This window comes from Phyllostomus hastatus, unplaced genomic scaffold (genome assembly GCF_019186645.2).
Source record: "Phyllostomus hastatus isolate PE091 unplaced genomic scaffold, TTU_PhHast_1.1 phas_contig_58, whole genome shotgun sequence".
In the NCBI taxonomy this organism is placed as follows: Eukaryota; Metazoa; Chordata; class Mammalia; order Chiroptera; family Phyllostomidae; genus Phyllostomus; species Phyllostomus hastatus.
In genome coordinates this window covers 42,096,493-42,114,328 of record NW_025333916.1, presented here as the reverse complement: position 1 = coordinate 42,114,328, position 17,836 = coordinate 42,096,493, and the positions used below count along the sequence as shown (strand labels likewise).

General features: G+C 48.0%; 1 protein-coding gene across 10 annotated transcripts in view; it reads right to left on the bottom strand.

The window, feature by feature from the left end:
* The window catches only part of TRIO (trio Rho guanine nucleotide exchange factor), a 325,844-nt gene that overhangs the window by 119,172 nt on the left and 188,836 nt on the right, over positions 1-17,836 (bottom strand). For all 10 annotated transcript variants that reach the window (XM_045848128.1, XM_045848129.1, XM_045848130.1 and 7 more), the window contains exons 12-18: positions 14,739-14,908; positions 13,588-13,762; positions 9,119-9,314; positions 8,124-8,290; positions 6,150-6,269; positions 4,066-4,257; positions 3,481-3,630 (exon numbers count right to left, since the gene is read on the bottom strand). In XM_045848128.1, the coding sequence (XP_045704084.1) occupies positions 3,481-3,630; positions 4,066-4,257; positions 6,150-6,269; positions 8,124-8,290; positions 9,119-9,314; positions 13,588-13,762; positions 14,739-14,908 (1,170 nt within the window). The remainder of the gene's footprint in view (positions 1-3,480; positions 3,631-4,065; positions 4,258-6,149; positions 6,270-8,123; positions 8,291-9,118; positions 9,315-13,587; positions 13,763-14,738; positions 14,909-17,836) is intronic.

Below are 17,836 nucleotides of genomic sequence, written 5' to 3'. Positions count from 1 at the left end.
CAATCCCTGGTTTACGCCCTCGAATTTGGGGGTGGTTTGTAATGTGGTATTATTTTGGTAACAGATAACTAATATCACATGTTTATAAACTGAAGGGACCAAAATTCTATCACCCTGAAGCTACTTTCTGAGGATACTGATTTTAAACTGATCATTAACAAATGAAAGACTCAGAAAGAGCCTTTGACCCGCCCCCCTTTTCTGCCCAAGAAAGATAGACTGAGATGCTTCAGAAAGGAAATCTTAGGATGTTTCCTTCACCTAATATGAATTAAGTATGGTAGATAGAAGGTTTCAGGTAGGAGCCTATTAGCTAAATACCCCGTGTGAACTAGAGACATGGAAACAAGCAACAGTCTGACAGCTGTGGCAGTGGAGGGGGGGAGGGGGAGGGGGAAGAGAGGAAGCGGAAGGGACCAGTCAAGAACACGTATGCATGACCCATGGACATGGGCAATGGAGAGGGGTCTGAGTGTGGGGACAGAGGGGCAGACTGGGTAGAGGGGGCAAAAGGTGAAAATTTGGGATAACTAAAATAGAATAAATAATAAGTAAATAAATACCCCATGTGTGCCACTGTTTGAGTCACAAAGCAAGGATGTCCCCGCTATGAGTTCCACTCTTCCTCTACCACCTGTAAACGCCCATTCTCACCTCTGAAATCGAATATTCATCTCCCACCCTTTTCTCCTTTGTCCAAAATGCCTTATACATGTATACTCAACGCTGCCTTGCTGTCTTTGGAATTTTCATGGATTTATCATGTCTATGTGAACTCCCCATGCATGAGTATTAAACCTGGATTTTCTCCTGTGTAATCTGTCTCTGTTAATTTGGTTATTAGCTCAGCCAGAAGAACTTAGAAAAGTGAAGAAAGCGTTAATATGTTTTAGCCCCCACAAAACCACGTAAGTAATTTCATTAATGTATTTTAAAAAAGCAAAAGTTCAGTAAGAGAAATAGAATATAAATATGAAGTGGAAGAAGTTAAGGAAAAAAACACATTGATTATATTTAAATAGGAAATACCTTACACATTTCCTGTCCCAGACCTGGAATTAATCGTTTCTTCAAAGAGCTCTGCCTCACTCTTGTGGTAAGTGGCACTGAGAGACCACAATCTGGGCATGAGGGGTGTGCATTATTATTGGGTAGGTCACTGTTTCTAGGCCTCTCCCATAAATGGAGCTACAACACATTTTTTTAATTAAGCTACAAATATACCCTGCATCTCTACTGTTGAGTCTAAAAGAGCCAAGCATGTACCGTGCCTTTTCTACATAAACTCTATTTTACATGAACCTAACAGCCGAGGGGGTAACAATCCTAGCTAATCAAGGAGGACAGCATGGCAGAATATCACCATTTTGCAACTCCTAAGGAGTGATGTTACCAGTGGCTACTGAACCCATTAGGTGAGAGGCTGGTGGGGACGGGTGTCACGGGTGAGCTGGACTCAACACGTCTGAAGCACTGATGGACCCTCACACTGCAGAGAAGCGGACCTGTGTGCCTCCTGATGCAACACATGGGAAGTGCGAGCACCACCCATCGGGTGTGCTGAGTGCACACACATGTGCACATACGCTCACACACACTCACACCGGACGCTGATCAAGGCTCTCAACCTAAGAGAAATTCAGAGAATCTGGGAAGGTGCTTTCACCGAAATCAGAAAAGTGGGAAACACCCCAGAGTATGAAAAACTTACTTCCTCAATTACAAATGGCAATGAAAGAAAGGGTGGCTTTAGATGAAGAGAGACTTAAGAGGCGTACTAATCAAATCAATGTTTGGACCTCGTTTGGGTCTCGATTAAAACCACGTATAAGAAGGCATTTGCAAGACAATCAGGAACATCTGAACTCTTTGATTTTACATGAACTAGGTTATTATTAATTTTACGATTCGATAGTGGTAATGTGGTTGTTTTAGAACAGCGTAATTTAATGTTTAGATACTTACCAACATGTTTGCAAATAAAATGAGGTAAGGTCTAGAATGTACAACGACCCCGTGAAGGCGGGCACATGCCCGTATGCTGATGGTCACTGAAGCCGGGTGAGATGCACGGGGTTCTCTCTCTCTATCCTCCCTGGTTTTGTACGCATCTTTAAACTGCCATAACGAAACGTTGAAAGGCATCCGACAGAGAAACACTACAGAATTCTAGTGACCAAAGGAATCCAAACAGGCCTGTGATTATTTTTGCTTTTTAATTTTACCGAAATCTTTCTTCCTGGCATTAATCACATAGTATCCAGTTTTGTGTTCCACTAAGTGGAGCCCAGAAAGAGAGAGGCAGACTATGATTCCAAGTCAAAACATCGAACACTGGTCGGCATTTCCCAAACCTGAACAGCAACAAGTCCCATTGGAAACAGTTGCAGTTAGCGACTCCCGGGAAGCTACAGCTGCTTTCCCGCCCTGATTTGCTTCAGTAGAAAATCACCGCGGTGGAAGCTCAAAATCAGTACACCAGGTAAGAATTTTCAGGCAGTTACCATTTATTCCCCCAGACTAAACAATAGCTTTCCCTGTCGGGGCGGACCGTCACCTCAGAAATGAAACAGAAATTATTACATGTAACAGGAAATAGTGTCAGAGAGGTCCGAGTGCTCCAGCAATGAGGAAAACTAAACTTTAATAAAGCAACAGTGAAACAGCAAACACCACACCGGTTTTCAACATGTCTGAGTGCCAGCAAGATCCTCAGAAAATCTGTTGCAAGAGGAAAAGAGTGCAGCGTGGAAACATTCGATGTCAATGCTGCTAAAAACACTCCGGCCACTGTTTAAAGTTTCATTGTTTGAAAGCACATCAGTGACTGAGGCACAAACAGAAAAGTAAATACACACACACACACACACACACACAGCAGGCTTGGAAAAGTCCTCATTTAAAGCTTCTCAGAGGTAAACCTTACAGCCTAGCGCACACTGCGCTCAATTTCTCCTGCAGGAAGCACTTCCGGAGGAAGTAACAGAAACTGATCCTGTAAACCACAAGAGGTGTTCCTGCTTTGTGTCCACACTGGGCTCACATATCTTCTGAAGTACAGTCTTTGTTCCTGAGAAGTAACCTTCCAAAGAAGATTATTTTAAGGCATTTTTGGTTCACCAAATCAATCTCTCTGTCCAGAATCATTTGGCATTATGACTTTGACCTGTTTTTAATTCACAGGCTTCTAGCTTTCTCTGCGAACACTAGAAAGACAACGTACATAACAAAAACATTTTTAAGATTTCTCTGAACAGCTAACCTGTTGCTCACGCGACATGGCCCTGACTACTTTCCACACCAGAGGAGAACCATGGGGTGTGTGGGACCGCCCCTGGAGAGTGACGACGGCACGTGCGCCTGGCGGCACCCACGGTTCTCCGACAGGCCAGCGCTCGCACCCCCTTCAGGAGACCCCCCCCCTTGGATCTGTGCACACTGTGCGGTGAGGCAGCGGCCCCCCAGGAAGCTGGCGCGTACCTTCAGGAATGCTTCCTTTTGTTCAAGGTGCTTGCTGATCATGGGAGTGACGTGATCCGTCTCGGAATTGGGGCCCAGCTTGTCGGCCCCGCCACACCAGTCCTCCTCTCGCTTGTACTCCTGCTCTAGGCTCTCGAGGACACTGCAGACCTGTGGGCAGAAGCAAGGTCCAGGCTCAGAGGGGCCTGCTGGCACCTCAGGGCACGAACCTGCATCTTTGGGGAGCGTTTTCAGTCGGGCTCTGGGCACGAAAGTGCTGGCCCGAGGACCAAGGCCACCGGAAGGAACCAGGGCTCCATCTTATGTGAGGACAGATGCAGGCCATTCGGAATGAGGACAAAATAATGGCTGAGCCTCCTGTCTTTCAGGCCATATACTTAAATGAGAGGAAATGGGGCGCCTTCTTGTGCTTTGATACCTAAGGCAAGCAAAAATTATCTTCAAAGAACACTTCTCTTCTCAGCTGGACCTGGACTTGGCTGGTTCCATCATGACTGAGGAGGTAAAGACTGAGCTGTCCAATGAAATTAAGCTCAAAATAAAACGTCAGTTGGGGGGCCCGGGGCCAGAGCCCCCGCTCCCTACCTGCTCCGAAGTTTTGTAGAAGGCGACGGAGGCGTTCACGAGCTTGAGGCGGTCTTCCATCTTGAGCATGAGCTGCTGCCAGTGAGAGGCCACCTTCTCGGCGCAGTCCCTGATCATGTCCATGTCGTAGTGGTTGGCCTGCAGCATGGCTTCGGCCTTCTGCTGCACCTGCAGTGCGCTCTGATGCGTTTTCTATGGAAGGACAGCGACAGGGGGGCTCCTTTAAATGGGGCGTCACGCACATGCGGAAAGGAACCGGGCGGGCCGCAGTGCTTCTGCACTGCTTGCTTTCATAGAAGCAACCTCAGTTAACACGGATTAGGACACTTCTAAAAACACAGCAGATAGTTTAGTTAAAAAAAAAAAATTAAAGCTCTCATGCCCGGCAATGACTGTTTCTATTTAAATGACCTAATGAAGGATGAAGTGCATGAGGACTTTCCAGAACAGGCCGCAGCAGTGGGGTGCTCAGCTCGAGAGAGCAGGGGCACCTTTCACAGCCAACGTTCTGAAAAAGCTGTTGGAGTGTTGATTATTCCCATTATCCTTCTTATAATAGCAGCTGCAGGCAAATGAACTAGTGGATAAAAAGGGGGGCCAAAGTGAGTACTTTTATTTTCATTTTCAACTTTAACTCTGGACCAGTACAAAAAGTTTTCAAGAACTATTAATTTTTTTTAAAGGAAAACTTAATGAAAAGCTAAGAATAAATGAACTGTTTTCTCTGGAGGTCTGTGCCATAGTGAACCTACCAAAATAACATGACAGTTGGGGAAGACCCCTGAGACCCCCGCTCTTGACCTCCTCACTGGGAGACTGTGGGAGGGGCCGAGGGGCTGGGCTCTCTCTCTCTTACAGACATGCACTGCCGGGCAGGGCAGCAGGCGGGTCTCCTCGGACAGACTCTTTTATTATTTTAACAATAGCCACATTTTATATTGCATCTGCAAAGGAACTGAACTAGCGATTCCATAAAACTCTGTACCCAATATAGTCCTTACACCAGATCCAGGATGTGCTCTGACAGCCTAATTAATAGAAATCACTTGGCACAGTGCACACATTTCAAAAGATTCCTGGGGTCTGGGCTGCAAGAAGAGGTGTTAACAGGTGTCCATGGTACTGATTAGTTAAAAACTAATCTAGGGAATAAATTCAGAGTAATTCCTGGGGCTTCCTTCTCTGGTTGACAATGTTCAGGGTCTGGCACAAACAACGACCCTTTTTATTACAAACTCTTTTATTACAAAATCATAAGCATGTAATTCTGTAACATAACAATATTGCACTCAGGCATACCATGTGATATCTTAGGTGAAATGTTCAAATTAAAACTATAAATTATTGCACTTACATTACCCTACCAACCACACTCAAGCAGGTGTTACTTCTGCCAGACCCTGTATATGTAAAGAGAAAGGGAAGCAAGTTTTCTATAATGAGATGCTCCTTCACCCTTCACTTTATCTTGAGACTGCCTGTCATAATTATTAGTGCCCCCCGCCCCGGAAAGCGGAAAACGGTCATCTCCCTGCTGTGAGAGTGAGTCTGAGCGGGCCTGAAGTGGGTCCGAGCCGCTCTGCTGCAGTGCGGCACAGCACTGCCCCCTCGCTCAGGGGGAGCGCTTTTAGCCAGGCTTGGAGGAGCAGTCTATTGGGAACAGTGAAGTGTGATCTGTGTCTGGTCGTGGTGAGCCACCCGGAGTGCTCTGTTTGGCCAAAGCTGCTTATATAGCAGGGACGTGCCTATGACACCCACAAAATATAGAAAATTCTCAGCCCAGATGCTAACTTGGGCTCCCGGGTGCAGGCTCCTGATCCGGGAAGGTGCCTCCTGCCAGGGCCCGTCTCAGCAGGCCTCAGGGATCCTTGCAGTGAGGCTGTGCTGGCTGGCGTGCACAGCCTCTCCACTGCAGTCACCAGGCTGCGGCCTTTCCCTGGAATAAACTGTCGATTTGTAAGCACTGCCATTTTGGGTCCCACTGGCCCTGTTTTGGCTTCTGGGGTCAGAGCCACATGAGGGGATTAGCGGGCTCCCCTTCAGGCTGGAAAGACCCAATGCAGAGGCGGGCCGAGCGTTCCTACCTCGATGGCATGCTGGAACTGCTCGTGCTCCCTCTGCAGCTGCTCCGCTTCCTGCAGCGAGCTGGCCGTGATGAGTCCTGCGTTCAACATCGACTCTCCGTTGCGGATCCAGCCCAGCACCTGAAACATTACACAGGGTACTCCAAGCAGCGGCCCTTCCCTGGGCAGTCTGTGGGCCAGCAGCAACGCGGTCCAAACTGGCAAGGTGGTCGCGCTGCTCACATCAGCCACAAAGTGCTGGTTTCCTTAGGACCCTACGGCCATCAGCCTGATAACCTGTAGCAGTGTATGATTGTAAGTGCTGCCCTTTTAAATGAACCCTGTTATTTTAGCTGCAAATGGGATCTGGAAGGTAGAGGGTCTAGAGGATGGTTATTAGTCCACAGGTCAAAACAGACTGAGGACCACACATTAGAAACCCTATTACCACGAAGAATTCTCTGATAATATAAAAGAAGTATTTTTCATTCCTTTCAGTCCTGATGAAAATGCAAAATTGGCAAACTGCTTGATAAAAGAACTATTTGGTATCAATAACAAATTTTCCAATTTAACATCAGTATTAAATGGCACAACAACCAAAGTGTGAATGAAGCTGCACTATAGTGCTCAGGGCCACACCACGAGAGTCTCAAATTCATACACAAAGAGAGGTCAACTCTGGCTGCAGAAGTCACAGAGACTGTGGAAGGCCATTCGGTAGTTACGAGTGCCAGGGACCACTCATTACCTATTTTCCTTGTCTCCTTTTCTCAGAAATCTCCAACTTTTGGGAACGGCTTTAAACAAAACCACTTCTTGGCCCCTACTACAGCCTGGCTACAGACACGACATAGTAATTCCAGCCACTGAGATCAAAGCAGCCACCACTGGGGGTTTTTCTGAAAATGTTATTCTGCTATGCATGTTGCCTCTTTCTTGTTATGCTTTCCCTTTCCCGATGTCTGGACCATGGTGGTGATGGTCAGAGCTACAACGCCATTTGGCAACCATGAGAAAAAGGCCACTGTTATCGACCTCACAGCCTAATACATCACGGGGCCGCTGGGTGGACACCAGCAATCCTACCACCTTTTGAGTCGGTACGTGAGGAAATAATTTTTTTAGCCACTGTTTTTGGACTCTGTTACTCATTAGGAAAATGCAATTCCTAATGAATATGTCAGTCTATGCCTTTATTTCTCAGATTGTTTTCTCAAAAATTGTTTTATTTTTGGCAAGAAGGAACACTTTATTAGCTGTTCTTTAAAAGGCAGGTCACATACTTCACTCATTACCCAGGAGATCAGCAGGCACTCTTTTCAAGACCTCTGTTCAATAATGCACCCACTTTAATGTTTAATGTGAGTGCTGCCCACTTACGCACCACACCACTCACAGTCTGGGGGCACCTCAAGGCCCCTCCAATCAGACTAACATGTGCTCTTCTACGAATCTGCCACAAAGCTGTACTGTGCATCGGGCCAGCGTCCAGTGGTTTCGCTGTGCGTGAGATAAAATGTCACGTACATGCTGAACATGGGTGTGCGTGGAATCCCATGGGCTCTGAGCTGAAAGCCATCTCTTCCAAAGGTTCCCCTTTATTTTGCCTTGCTATAAGGCAGAATGGACAACACAAGGAAACCCTAGCCATACGCACAGCCTGTGATCCAGTCCAGATGCGTAACAGTGTAATTAGCAGGAAAACCATACAGTCAGTTGGACCAGGAAGCAACGTGTACAGGGTTTCAAGCAAGAGAGTAGCAATAATGAAACAAGCTAAATGGACGCTCCTCTCAAGGGCTCGCTGGGCGGTGAAGCCCGTTTCTCCTGCAGCAAGAACACACAGCTGTGGGCATTGGGGTGGGGGTGCTGGATCACGTATCAGGGCAGCTGGGTTCTGGTCAGGGCCAAGCTTTCCCAAGGCTTCCACGTCCCAGTTAACAGACCCTTCACAAAGTCCATGTCAGCTGGCTCTCATCCAGCACTGTTTACCTGTTTCACTTCCGCTTGCAGGTGGCGAAGCTGCACACACTGCTCCAGGTGCTTGCGATGCTGCTCCGCCGCTAAGTCCAGTTCTTGCTGCTTTTCGTGAAGAAACTCCAACAAGTCCTGGACTCGGGTGGCCATGTCTACATCTCTGTCGCAAAGCAGCTCCACACCTGCGGACATCAGACGGAGGCCCTAGAATTCAACTAGCATTTCAATTTGTTCTTAAGGGGTGAACGCCAGTCTACCTGTGTGAATCGTGGGCCCAGCAGGAGCCAGGCCATTACTCTGAAGGCCAAGTTCAAGGTCACAGCCAGAAGCGGAGTATTTACCCCTACCTTGGAGCATGCAGATGTGCTTCAGAAAGTGTATTTGACGTGTTAAAGCCAAATGTAATAGTGTCTAGCCAACCACATTAAACCCATTTCCTGTTAGTCTACTTCTCCTATAATAACTGTGAAAACGTGACATCCTTTATAAATGAGTGAAGTTTGACTTGTTTGTGTTATCTGCTGTATACCTAGTTTACTTTTTAGAAAGCATTTAACAGTAAGATTTGTGTAAAATTAGTAACGTACTATGCAGGTTGTAGTTAGGTTTCTAACACTGGAGTTCTTTCTACATTTTTGAGCCTGCAGTGCCATCTCCTGGTAAAACATATATTAAGAAAAATAGAATGTGAAAATATTTTCTTGGGATTTACATTTTGTTCAGGGAGATACAGTAAATAGATCATTTATAAAGTTAAAGTTCATGCTACTTAAAATAACACCTAAGAATATTAAGGGTAAGAGCACTGACTGTAATATTGGATGTGACTGTATTATGCTGGGGAGGGGGTCGGTGGAAGCAAAATGTTTTCCTTTAAAGAGCAGCTATCTACAGCACCTCATCGCAGGGGCCAGCTGAACCTTCAAGTCGCCACACGGAAACAAACTATACGATTCCCCATGGGGCCAGGAAGAAGCCACAGCTGACACAGAACGGAATGCACTTCTTACCAGAGGCCTGCACTTCATTGACATACTGCAAGAGGTCCTGCCCCTGGTGGATGACATCAAAGGTCAAGTTGTTCATGGTCAAAGCTTTGTCTGCGTGGTGCTGGAGGCGCTGTTCCGCTATTGTGAGATCTTCCGTGTCAAAGTCATTCATCTGCTGAGAAAGCTCATCGTTCCAAGACTCGAGGTCTGAGATGATCTGACAGAGGAAAATCTCTGTTTAGGATCAAGACTTAAAAAATAAATATCTGTTGCAACAGCTTCCGTGCCAAGTAAGGAAGACACAGACTCATGTGATCATGCGAAAAGGACAGAAGCTAATTAAAGGCGCTCCCACTGGACAAAGATGGGATGATTAGACACTAAAAAATTAAAAATCACCACAGTTGAATTAAATATACTTAAAAATGTATTATTTCCTAATGATGCTTCAAAAAAAAGAGGAAGAGCTAAAAGCCAAACATTAAATGAAAAAGTATTGGTTTCAATGACACGGAACTAATCTTTATCCTAAAAATTATTTAACTATAGAAGAAAATTATATAAGCATTTAATGGTAAAGGAAAGTTCCCCTTTGTGGATAAGTCTATTTAAAAGTAGAAAAAATTATAAAATCAACATTTTATTCTAATTTTGTTTGAAATTCTAGTAAAATGGGTAATGACCATCAGTGCACAGTAAACCATCACGAGAAAGGCTGATGGGAAACCCCACAACAGAAGATCAGGCTGCCACCTCCTAAACCTGCAGACCAATCTGAGCCTCCCTGGAGGGGCGGGACCAGACAGGACACACCTTCTGATGGGAGGAGCTAGGATGTACCCCCTGTGAAGCAGTCTGGCCCAAACACAGAACCTGAATTCTCATCAGGTCTTTACATCTGACTTGTAAGTTTACAGGAGATACCAGGGAGAGAAAAACAGCTAAACAACCTGGAAGAAATCAAGTGAGCAAATGCAGAAAGGGGGATCATACAACTAATGAAGCTTTCCAACAGGTCATGGCACGGAGGGAGAAAGGGGCGGGGGGAGAGACGACCCTGGATGACAGACAGGGCCGAGCAGCAAATGCAGGCTCGACCCCGCACAGCCCCCGACTCTGAGGCACCTGCAGAAATCTGCACAGAGGCTGGTGTTACAGGACCATCAGCATGGCTGTCAGATGGGGGAGGTGGGCAGTGCACTGTCACTATGTAAGTGACTGGCCTCATTTATTAGGACAGTCTTCAGGGTGAAATGATAGGCTGATCAAGACTTTCTCTAAAGTACTAGAGCTCAACAAAGACAAAAGAAGGGATACCCGAAGCAAGGGGGGCAAAATGATGTTGAATTTGGGCGACAGGCAGTTTATTGTACTGTCTTCACTACTTTTGTGTAGGTATTCTTTAGAGAGGGAAGGGGGGAGGGAGAGAGAGACAGACAGACAGACAGACAGACACATCAATGTGCGGTTGCTGGGGGTCATGGCCTGCAACCCAGGCATGTGCCCTGACTGGGAATCGAACCTGCGACACTTTGAATCACAGCCCGCACTCAATCCACTGAGTTACGCCAGCCAGGGCGTTATAACATACTTTTTAAGAAATTAAGAGTAAAAGTCTAAGATCCAAAAAGGAGGAAAAAACTTCTTGTGGAAGAATATTATACAGTCAACTTGAACAGAATAACATTTCCCATGGTCCCACTTTCCTTTACCCACATGAGCAGCAAGCAAATGACTCTGAAAACTGGCGAAGGTGAGCGTGTGCACAGAACCCAGCGAGGGGATGGGAAATGACACCCAACTTGCGGCTTCCCCAAGCTCCCACTGCACAAATCTTCCTGACTGACTCTTTCATTATAGGGGCCTGTAGACAACATGTCCATTACATTAATTTGTGAAGGTGTACTTATTTATAAATTAACAAGTTTAAATAATATCAACTAGACATAAACCAAAAGGCACTGAGAAAAACATTGTTAAACAGGAAAAAAAAATTACCATGACTTTAATCTTTCTCTCTAAGGGGAATTTTCTTTCCCAAGGTTTGTTCCCTGGCGCTGAGGGTGAAGACACTGAGGTGTGTGTGGTGGGAAGACACGGACCAGTGACAACGCCTCAGTGAGACCCGTCAGGCCCAGACCACACACACTCGGGTAACGGACACCAGACCAGGGGCAGCGTGCCAAGCCAGCAGGGTCTGAACACGCTCCCTGGGCAGAAAGAAACCCTGGCAGTGGCCACGATCAAAGGATCATGGGGAACAGTCCTGTACGAAGGCTAGCATTACAGCTTGTGAGCCACACAGGCCAGCAAAGAAATCAGTGCTAAAGTTCAACAAAGTGGAAGTCATTTCTGAATATTGATTATTTGGAGAAATACCCTGGAAACAATTTTTTCAAATCTCTCCCAGAATATTTTGAGTCTAAATTTTTCTTCCTAAACACACATATAGTGAAGACTGCTTCCCGTACCTAACCTGTCACAGGATGCTGTAGTAATTACCATGTTCTTCCGTCAACGGAGCAGGTTTTACTTGGCTGTCTGGGGGCTGAAATAGCAATATCCTAAGCCACAGAAAATCTCTATCCATCCTTGAGACACGGAGCTGCTACTCCAACTGACATACAGAGATATGGAGGACTTGAAAAAAACTAGCCAAGTAACAGAGGAATGTCTACCAACACCGTAACTCCATGCTTCCCATGGGCAGTGAGATGAGGCCTTTTCCCAGCCGAAACCGTGACTGCTCAGATTTTCACGTTTCAGGACCATTCAAGGAAAACAAGGTTCTAAGGATGTGACACGTTCAAAGCTTTTAAACTTCATCTTAGCTGGCCTGTGACTGAAGAAGAGGTTTCATTTCCTCAGCTCAGGAAAGCACTTGCCCTTAGCCTGGCACCCTGGCTTTGCTGAGGCCAACTGGGATCTTGGGCTTTAGTGTGGGGGGAATGCACGTTCCGGGTTCCTGGTCTCTATTTTTAACACTGGTTCAGTGAAAGTGGAAATGCAATTAATTTTCCCCCTTTTAAGTGCCATTAATACAAGTGAGGCCAATTCCGCCCCCCCCATATCCAAATGTCCCAGAAGGAAAAACTTCAAGTAACGTTTCAGATTGTTTTGTGTCCCTTTAACTGCAACTATTTAATAAGCAGCTAAATTTACAAAGGCAATTCCTTCGAAGCAGAGGTCAGAGAGGAAACCAGGCAGCTGGGGCCCCTGCTCCCACGAGGCTGCAGGCTGGGCCCAGGCGTGGCGGGTCCAAATCCACTGAGGCCAGAGCGATTCTCCGCCACGTGGCTCTAAGTGGACTTACAGGTCAAGACTCTGAGAGGAATATTTTTTAAACCAAGGACATGTGCAGGGCTTAATGCTTTTCTTGTCATTAACTGATGGTGATGATGACGATAACAAACACGGCCAAGAAGGCCTTCCTTTCAAGAGAACAGTGATGGGAGTTTAGACGAGCACGTGACGAAAGGCCCCCAGAGAGGCCTCCTTCGGGCGGGGGGCCTCCCCGCAGCCGAAGGAGCCCCAGGCAGGCTCCACAGAGCCCTGCCATCGCTCTGCCTGTGGTAGCACTTAGGATCTGGGCCCACGTGCCCTCAAGGCACTATTCGAAACCCAGGACGAGACAAAAATGTGCAGAGAGTATCCTCTATTCACCCTGGTCGGCAGTCACGGGGACCTCCCGGGTGGCCTGTCCCTGCCACTCGCTCTGTGGGGCTGAGGGGCAGACCCCAGGAAACCGACCTCCCAGGCTGAAGTGAGTTTTGGTTCCTTTCATCATGTTTCACAGACAGACTTGGTGTTGTCCAATAATACTTCCTTCTGCTTTGCACTTCATCAAGTGCAAAAACAAAAGAGACCTCCCCTGGCACAGAATTAAGAACCACACTCCTTTTTTTTTTGAAGAAAAAGAAAAGAAACCTGAACTGCCTTCTCCTAGTCACACATAAAGTGTAAAAGCCAAGTTTTAAGTAAGAATTACAGACCATCTGAGAACACTTCTGTGGGAAATAAAAATTGGGTTTTCTACTCCCTAAGATGCTATCACCTCATGCTTAGCTCATTCCTAGGCTTGGACAGAGAAGAAGGGGCGAGGGGAGGAAGGGAAGCCAGGGAAGGCGGGAAGGGGAGAGGCTCCCTGCCTTGAGCTTGTGCCCTGCTTCGTGGACAGCCACGTGCTGCTGCGCAGTGAACGGAGTGGTGAGATGTGCTTGTTGTCAGAAGCTCTGCCTTCGACCCCCCTCCACCTGGCCCTGCTCCATCCTGCTGGGCAGTGGGGACCCCGCTGTCCCCTCTGCCTCCACCGGTTTCAACTTCAGATGGAGCGGCTGCGGTCCCAGCTCCCCGCAAGCTGCTGAGGCAGATCGTTTTCCCCTCCTCTCTCCTCTTCATGCCGAGGCCAAGGGAGAGGACCCAGGAAGGGAGCCGGGCAGGGGACAGGAAGGGGACACTGGCGGACATGGGCGAGGCATGGGAACACTCACGTCAATGGCATCCCTCTCAAAGATGCGCAGCTGCAAGAAGAGCTCGAGCTTGATCTTGCGCTCCTGAAAGAGCTCCTCCATCTGGGCCTGGGCCTCGTCCAGCTGCTGCAGCACCGTCTCGATGTGGCTGATGGAGCTGTTGTGTGGGGTCTTGTTGCTGGAGATGGCAGAGTCCCTGCGAGGGAACAGAGCAGGGGAACGGGGGTTGCACAGAGACAAACAGGAGTTGGAGGAGCAGGTCTCAGTGTCAGACACCAGATCCGGAGGCTCGGGGCTGGGGTGAGGGGCGGGGGGAAGAAGGCCAGCAGGAAGCAGGACTGCTTGTCTCAGAAAATGGAACGGGCCGCCCCTCCCGCAGAACAACAGCGGCTTCCTCCTCTGAGCAATGCTCCAGACCTGAGGACGCACCGAAGAATTTCCCATTTCCTCCCCGTCGCTCGTATAAAAAAATCTAACGACTAAGAAAACCTAATCATTTCAGCAGAGTACCATTTCCAGCCAGTTCTCTCCTTAAGGAGAGAGAATAGCTCACACCTGTTTACTATAAAGGGTCGTTATATTGGCGATGAGAGGTTAAACCTGGATGCATCAATTAAGTCTCTGTCAAGTAACTTTTGCCTGACTCTGCAGTCAGCATCACGTGAAGCTACCGCCAAGGATTCAATAAACCGGCCTCTGAGTAACAGAGGCGGGAGACGGCATTTACATAAATGGTCCCTGTGATCCAATAAAAGGAACTTGCTTCTGGCCCCAGTACTGTCCCCTCTTCCTGCCACGAGAGACAGGTGTCACCCCAAAGCCTGGTCTGCCCGGGCCACAACTTGGGGACATCCCACCACACTCTAGAGAGACAGGTCACTCAGGGCCTGAAGGACACAGTCCTAGGGGGGTTAAATTAATCTGGAGTAAAAGCTGAATTCTGGGAAGGTTTATTAGTCAATGCTGTAATGAGAACAATTAGAGAAAAAACTATAAAGGAGAAAAAAAGAAAAAAGAAGCTACTCTCCATTATATCACAGATGCTATTTGTTCCCTATGTAGCTGGACAATGAATTATAGCCAATTCTTCCAGAAAGTGAGGGGAAGGGGAAACTGCTGGCAGCATTTCAAAGTGTCTGCGTTCAGGCTGGAGGACAGGGCGGCGGGCTCACCTCAGCTGCTGGATGAGGTCCTCCCCTTCCTTGATCACGTTGACGGTCACTTGCAGGGTCGTCTGCTGCTGCTGGCCGAAGCGCTTGATGAGGTCCTGCACAGCCTCCACAGACTCGGCGTACACGTCGTCCAGCAGCTCCTTCTGCAGCTCCTCCAGCCATGTCCACAGCTGGGGGAGGAGAGACCAGTGAGGCCGGGCCCCACTCCACCACCACCGGGGCAGGCCCCGTGTGGAGGCTGGGAATGACGGGCGGGGAGGGAAACGGTGGCAGCTTGCCCTGGGGAGGAGGGCGGGGGGAGAAGTACCCCAAACAGTCCAAGAGCCAGCAGAGGAGGCACAAAAAAAACACAGTATGCAACCTCCGCGTGGTGAGAAAGTGAACGGGCAGAGAACCGAAGGGGACTGTTGCAGGAGAGGAAAAAAGAAAGGGACGGAAAGCCACGCTTTGCCACTCTTTCTGGGCTCAGTCTGGGCACAACAGAAATCTGAGAAGACTCCCTCCAACAAGGGAAGCATCTGCTACACGCAATGGGCTTTCTTTCCCGTGTCTTTGGGATGGCTTTTATTTTATTTTTAGCAAGAGCATTACAATGCATTATTAATTATTAAGCCACTGCACAGACACGGGAACTCCGCAATCCTCAGAAAAGGAAGCACTTCGTGTGGTGGAATAAACCCATCACTGGGCCTGGCAGGGGATCCGGATATGGCACTGCTAGGTAACCGCGCCCAGCCAGAACAAGTTCCACCGGGCACAGCTCAGTGTCTGCATGGAAAGAGCGGGCATACTGAAACCACTTAAACAACTCCTTTGTCACCACCATTGAAAATGTGTCCCAGGCTTGGACGGCTAAGACAACTTGGCTTCAGGTCTGGTGGGAGCAGAGCACTCCGCCTGTTTCTGGGAAGTCGGCTACTCCTCCAGGTCCCTGCGGAGCCATTCAGTGAACCAAAAAAGACAGTTAATTAAACCGAATGGGCCCTGGTGGCTTGGAAGTGGTTTGTGAGTGGAGAAGATGCTTCCTGCTTCCTTGGGGATGTAAGAATCACCTCCAGCACCTCACACGTGTGCATCTCCGGCAGCTGCTATTGCCTGAGCTGCGGTGACATGGGGCCCAGAGGTGTCCCTGCCACTGCCCAGCCATGCCGGCCTTGATGGCTCACACAGCACAAGTGCACTCACTAAAACAAGTTGCTTTGCGCATTTGGTCTCATTTCCATGCTCATCATCCTTTTTGAAAACCGCTTTTCTGGGGTGTAAATGCCACACAATAAATTGCACGTATCCAAAGCGTACAGTTGGCTAAAAGTCTGACATGTGTACCTGCCCATGAAATCGTCTCTGCTCTCAATTAAAAATCATATAAGCAGAATTATGCAGTGTATACTCTTTTTGCGGGGGAGGGGCCTGGCTTCTTTCATTCAGCACCATTGTTTTGAGACTCATCCATACTATTGGTGCATCAACAGTTCGTTCCTTTTCATTGCTGAAAAGCACTCGATTTTGCACATATCCCACAATTTGTCACTCATCTGTGGATGACAGCTGGGCTATTCCCAGCTCCTGGCCATTACAAACACAGCTGCTCAAAACACCTGTGCACGGTCTCTGCACACACCTACGCTTTCCATCTTTTAGGTACCTATCTGGGTGGAGAGTGGCTAGAGCATATGGCAGGTATGTGCTTAACTTTTTAACAAACTGCCAAGCTGTTGTGCCAAGTGGCTGTACCACTTCCATTCCCACCAGCAGTGTGTGCGAGTTCCGATTCCTCCGCATCCTCGCTGGTACTGCCAGGGTTGGTCTTCCTATTGCAGCCATTTTAAATGAGTGATGTCCCTATGGCTTTAATTAGCGATTCCCCAAGGACTACTGATGGCAACCCCTTGTGTAGCTCTTACGAGTTCTTTCGTTGTCAAACCAGATCTCAGCGGGAATCAGAGGGCTCTTGTCAGGTCCACAGGTGTTTTAAACATGGCAGGCCAACTGAAAGATGACGGGAGCGCTGGGCCTCAGAGGTCACTGCATCGCTTTGACACTCACTTTGCTACAGCAGAGATGCTCAATGTCAACACCGCCCTCCAGAAGTTATTACAAAGGTGGTCGGAGAGCGAGCAGGACCACTGGTGATCAGCGATGTTCTGTACAAATTTAATTACCCTAAGTATGACGACCCTCTCGAATTAACTGAAGAGGCAAGGTCTGCTAAAGAAACCACACATGTGCCAACAGCCATTTCTGAACAATGCTAAACAGCTCACCAAAACAAGGCTGTAATGTTTGTCCCAGCTGAAATACTCAACCAAAAACATCCATGATACGTTACCCACCAGGGAGACTTTTTGAAAGGTGACATGGTTCCTTCAGCTTCATGGTAACCCGCTTTCCACATGCCGGGGCAGGCGACTGGCCACTCGCTCCCAACAGAGGAAGCCTTTCAGCAGCGCTCGACCACTGTTGCCCTCCCACCCTCTGAATCCTGGCCTACGACGAATATTTATGAAAAAGTGGATTTTTGCAACTGTATTTCTCCTGCTGAAAACAAAGAGAGAAAACCACGTAATGTCGCTCCCTTCTCTCAAACTCTCAATGGTATCTTCCATCTTAGTCCACGTGCTGTGCTGAAGCTGCCCCACCTGGCCAGTGTGTAACGAAGCCCCCAAAACAGGCGTGTCCCCCTCCCCCTGCCCTGCACAGCTGCCTGGGACTCAGCCCCAGCAGCTAACAGGTGCATAGAAAATGGAGAACACTGAAGGAATCAATGGAAGGACACTGCGTTTAAACTGCTGAGTCTTTGGGAATGGTGCTGCCTCAGCATTTTATGCTCATTCAGTGGAGCTAAATGATGTAAGCGAATATACATCCAAAAGAGATTGCTCTTCTCTCGTGTAATCTAAATATCAGCCTCGACGCAAAGAAAGGTAAAGGAGCCAACTCGACCAGAAATACCGAATCTACACCACAGAAGAAGGTGTCTGGCGGACACATGGGACAACAAGCTGGTCTTCGAAGACACTGAGGGCCAGAGCCAACGCAGCCTCCAGTTCTAGCCACAGGATGCTTTTAACAGCTAGGATCTCATAACATTGGTAGAA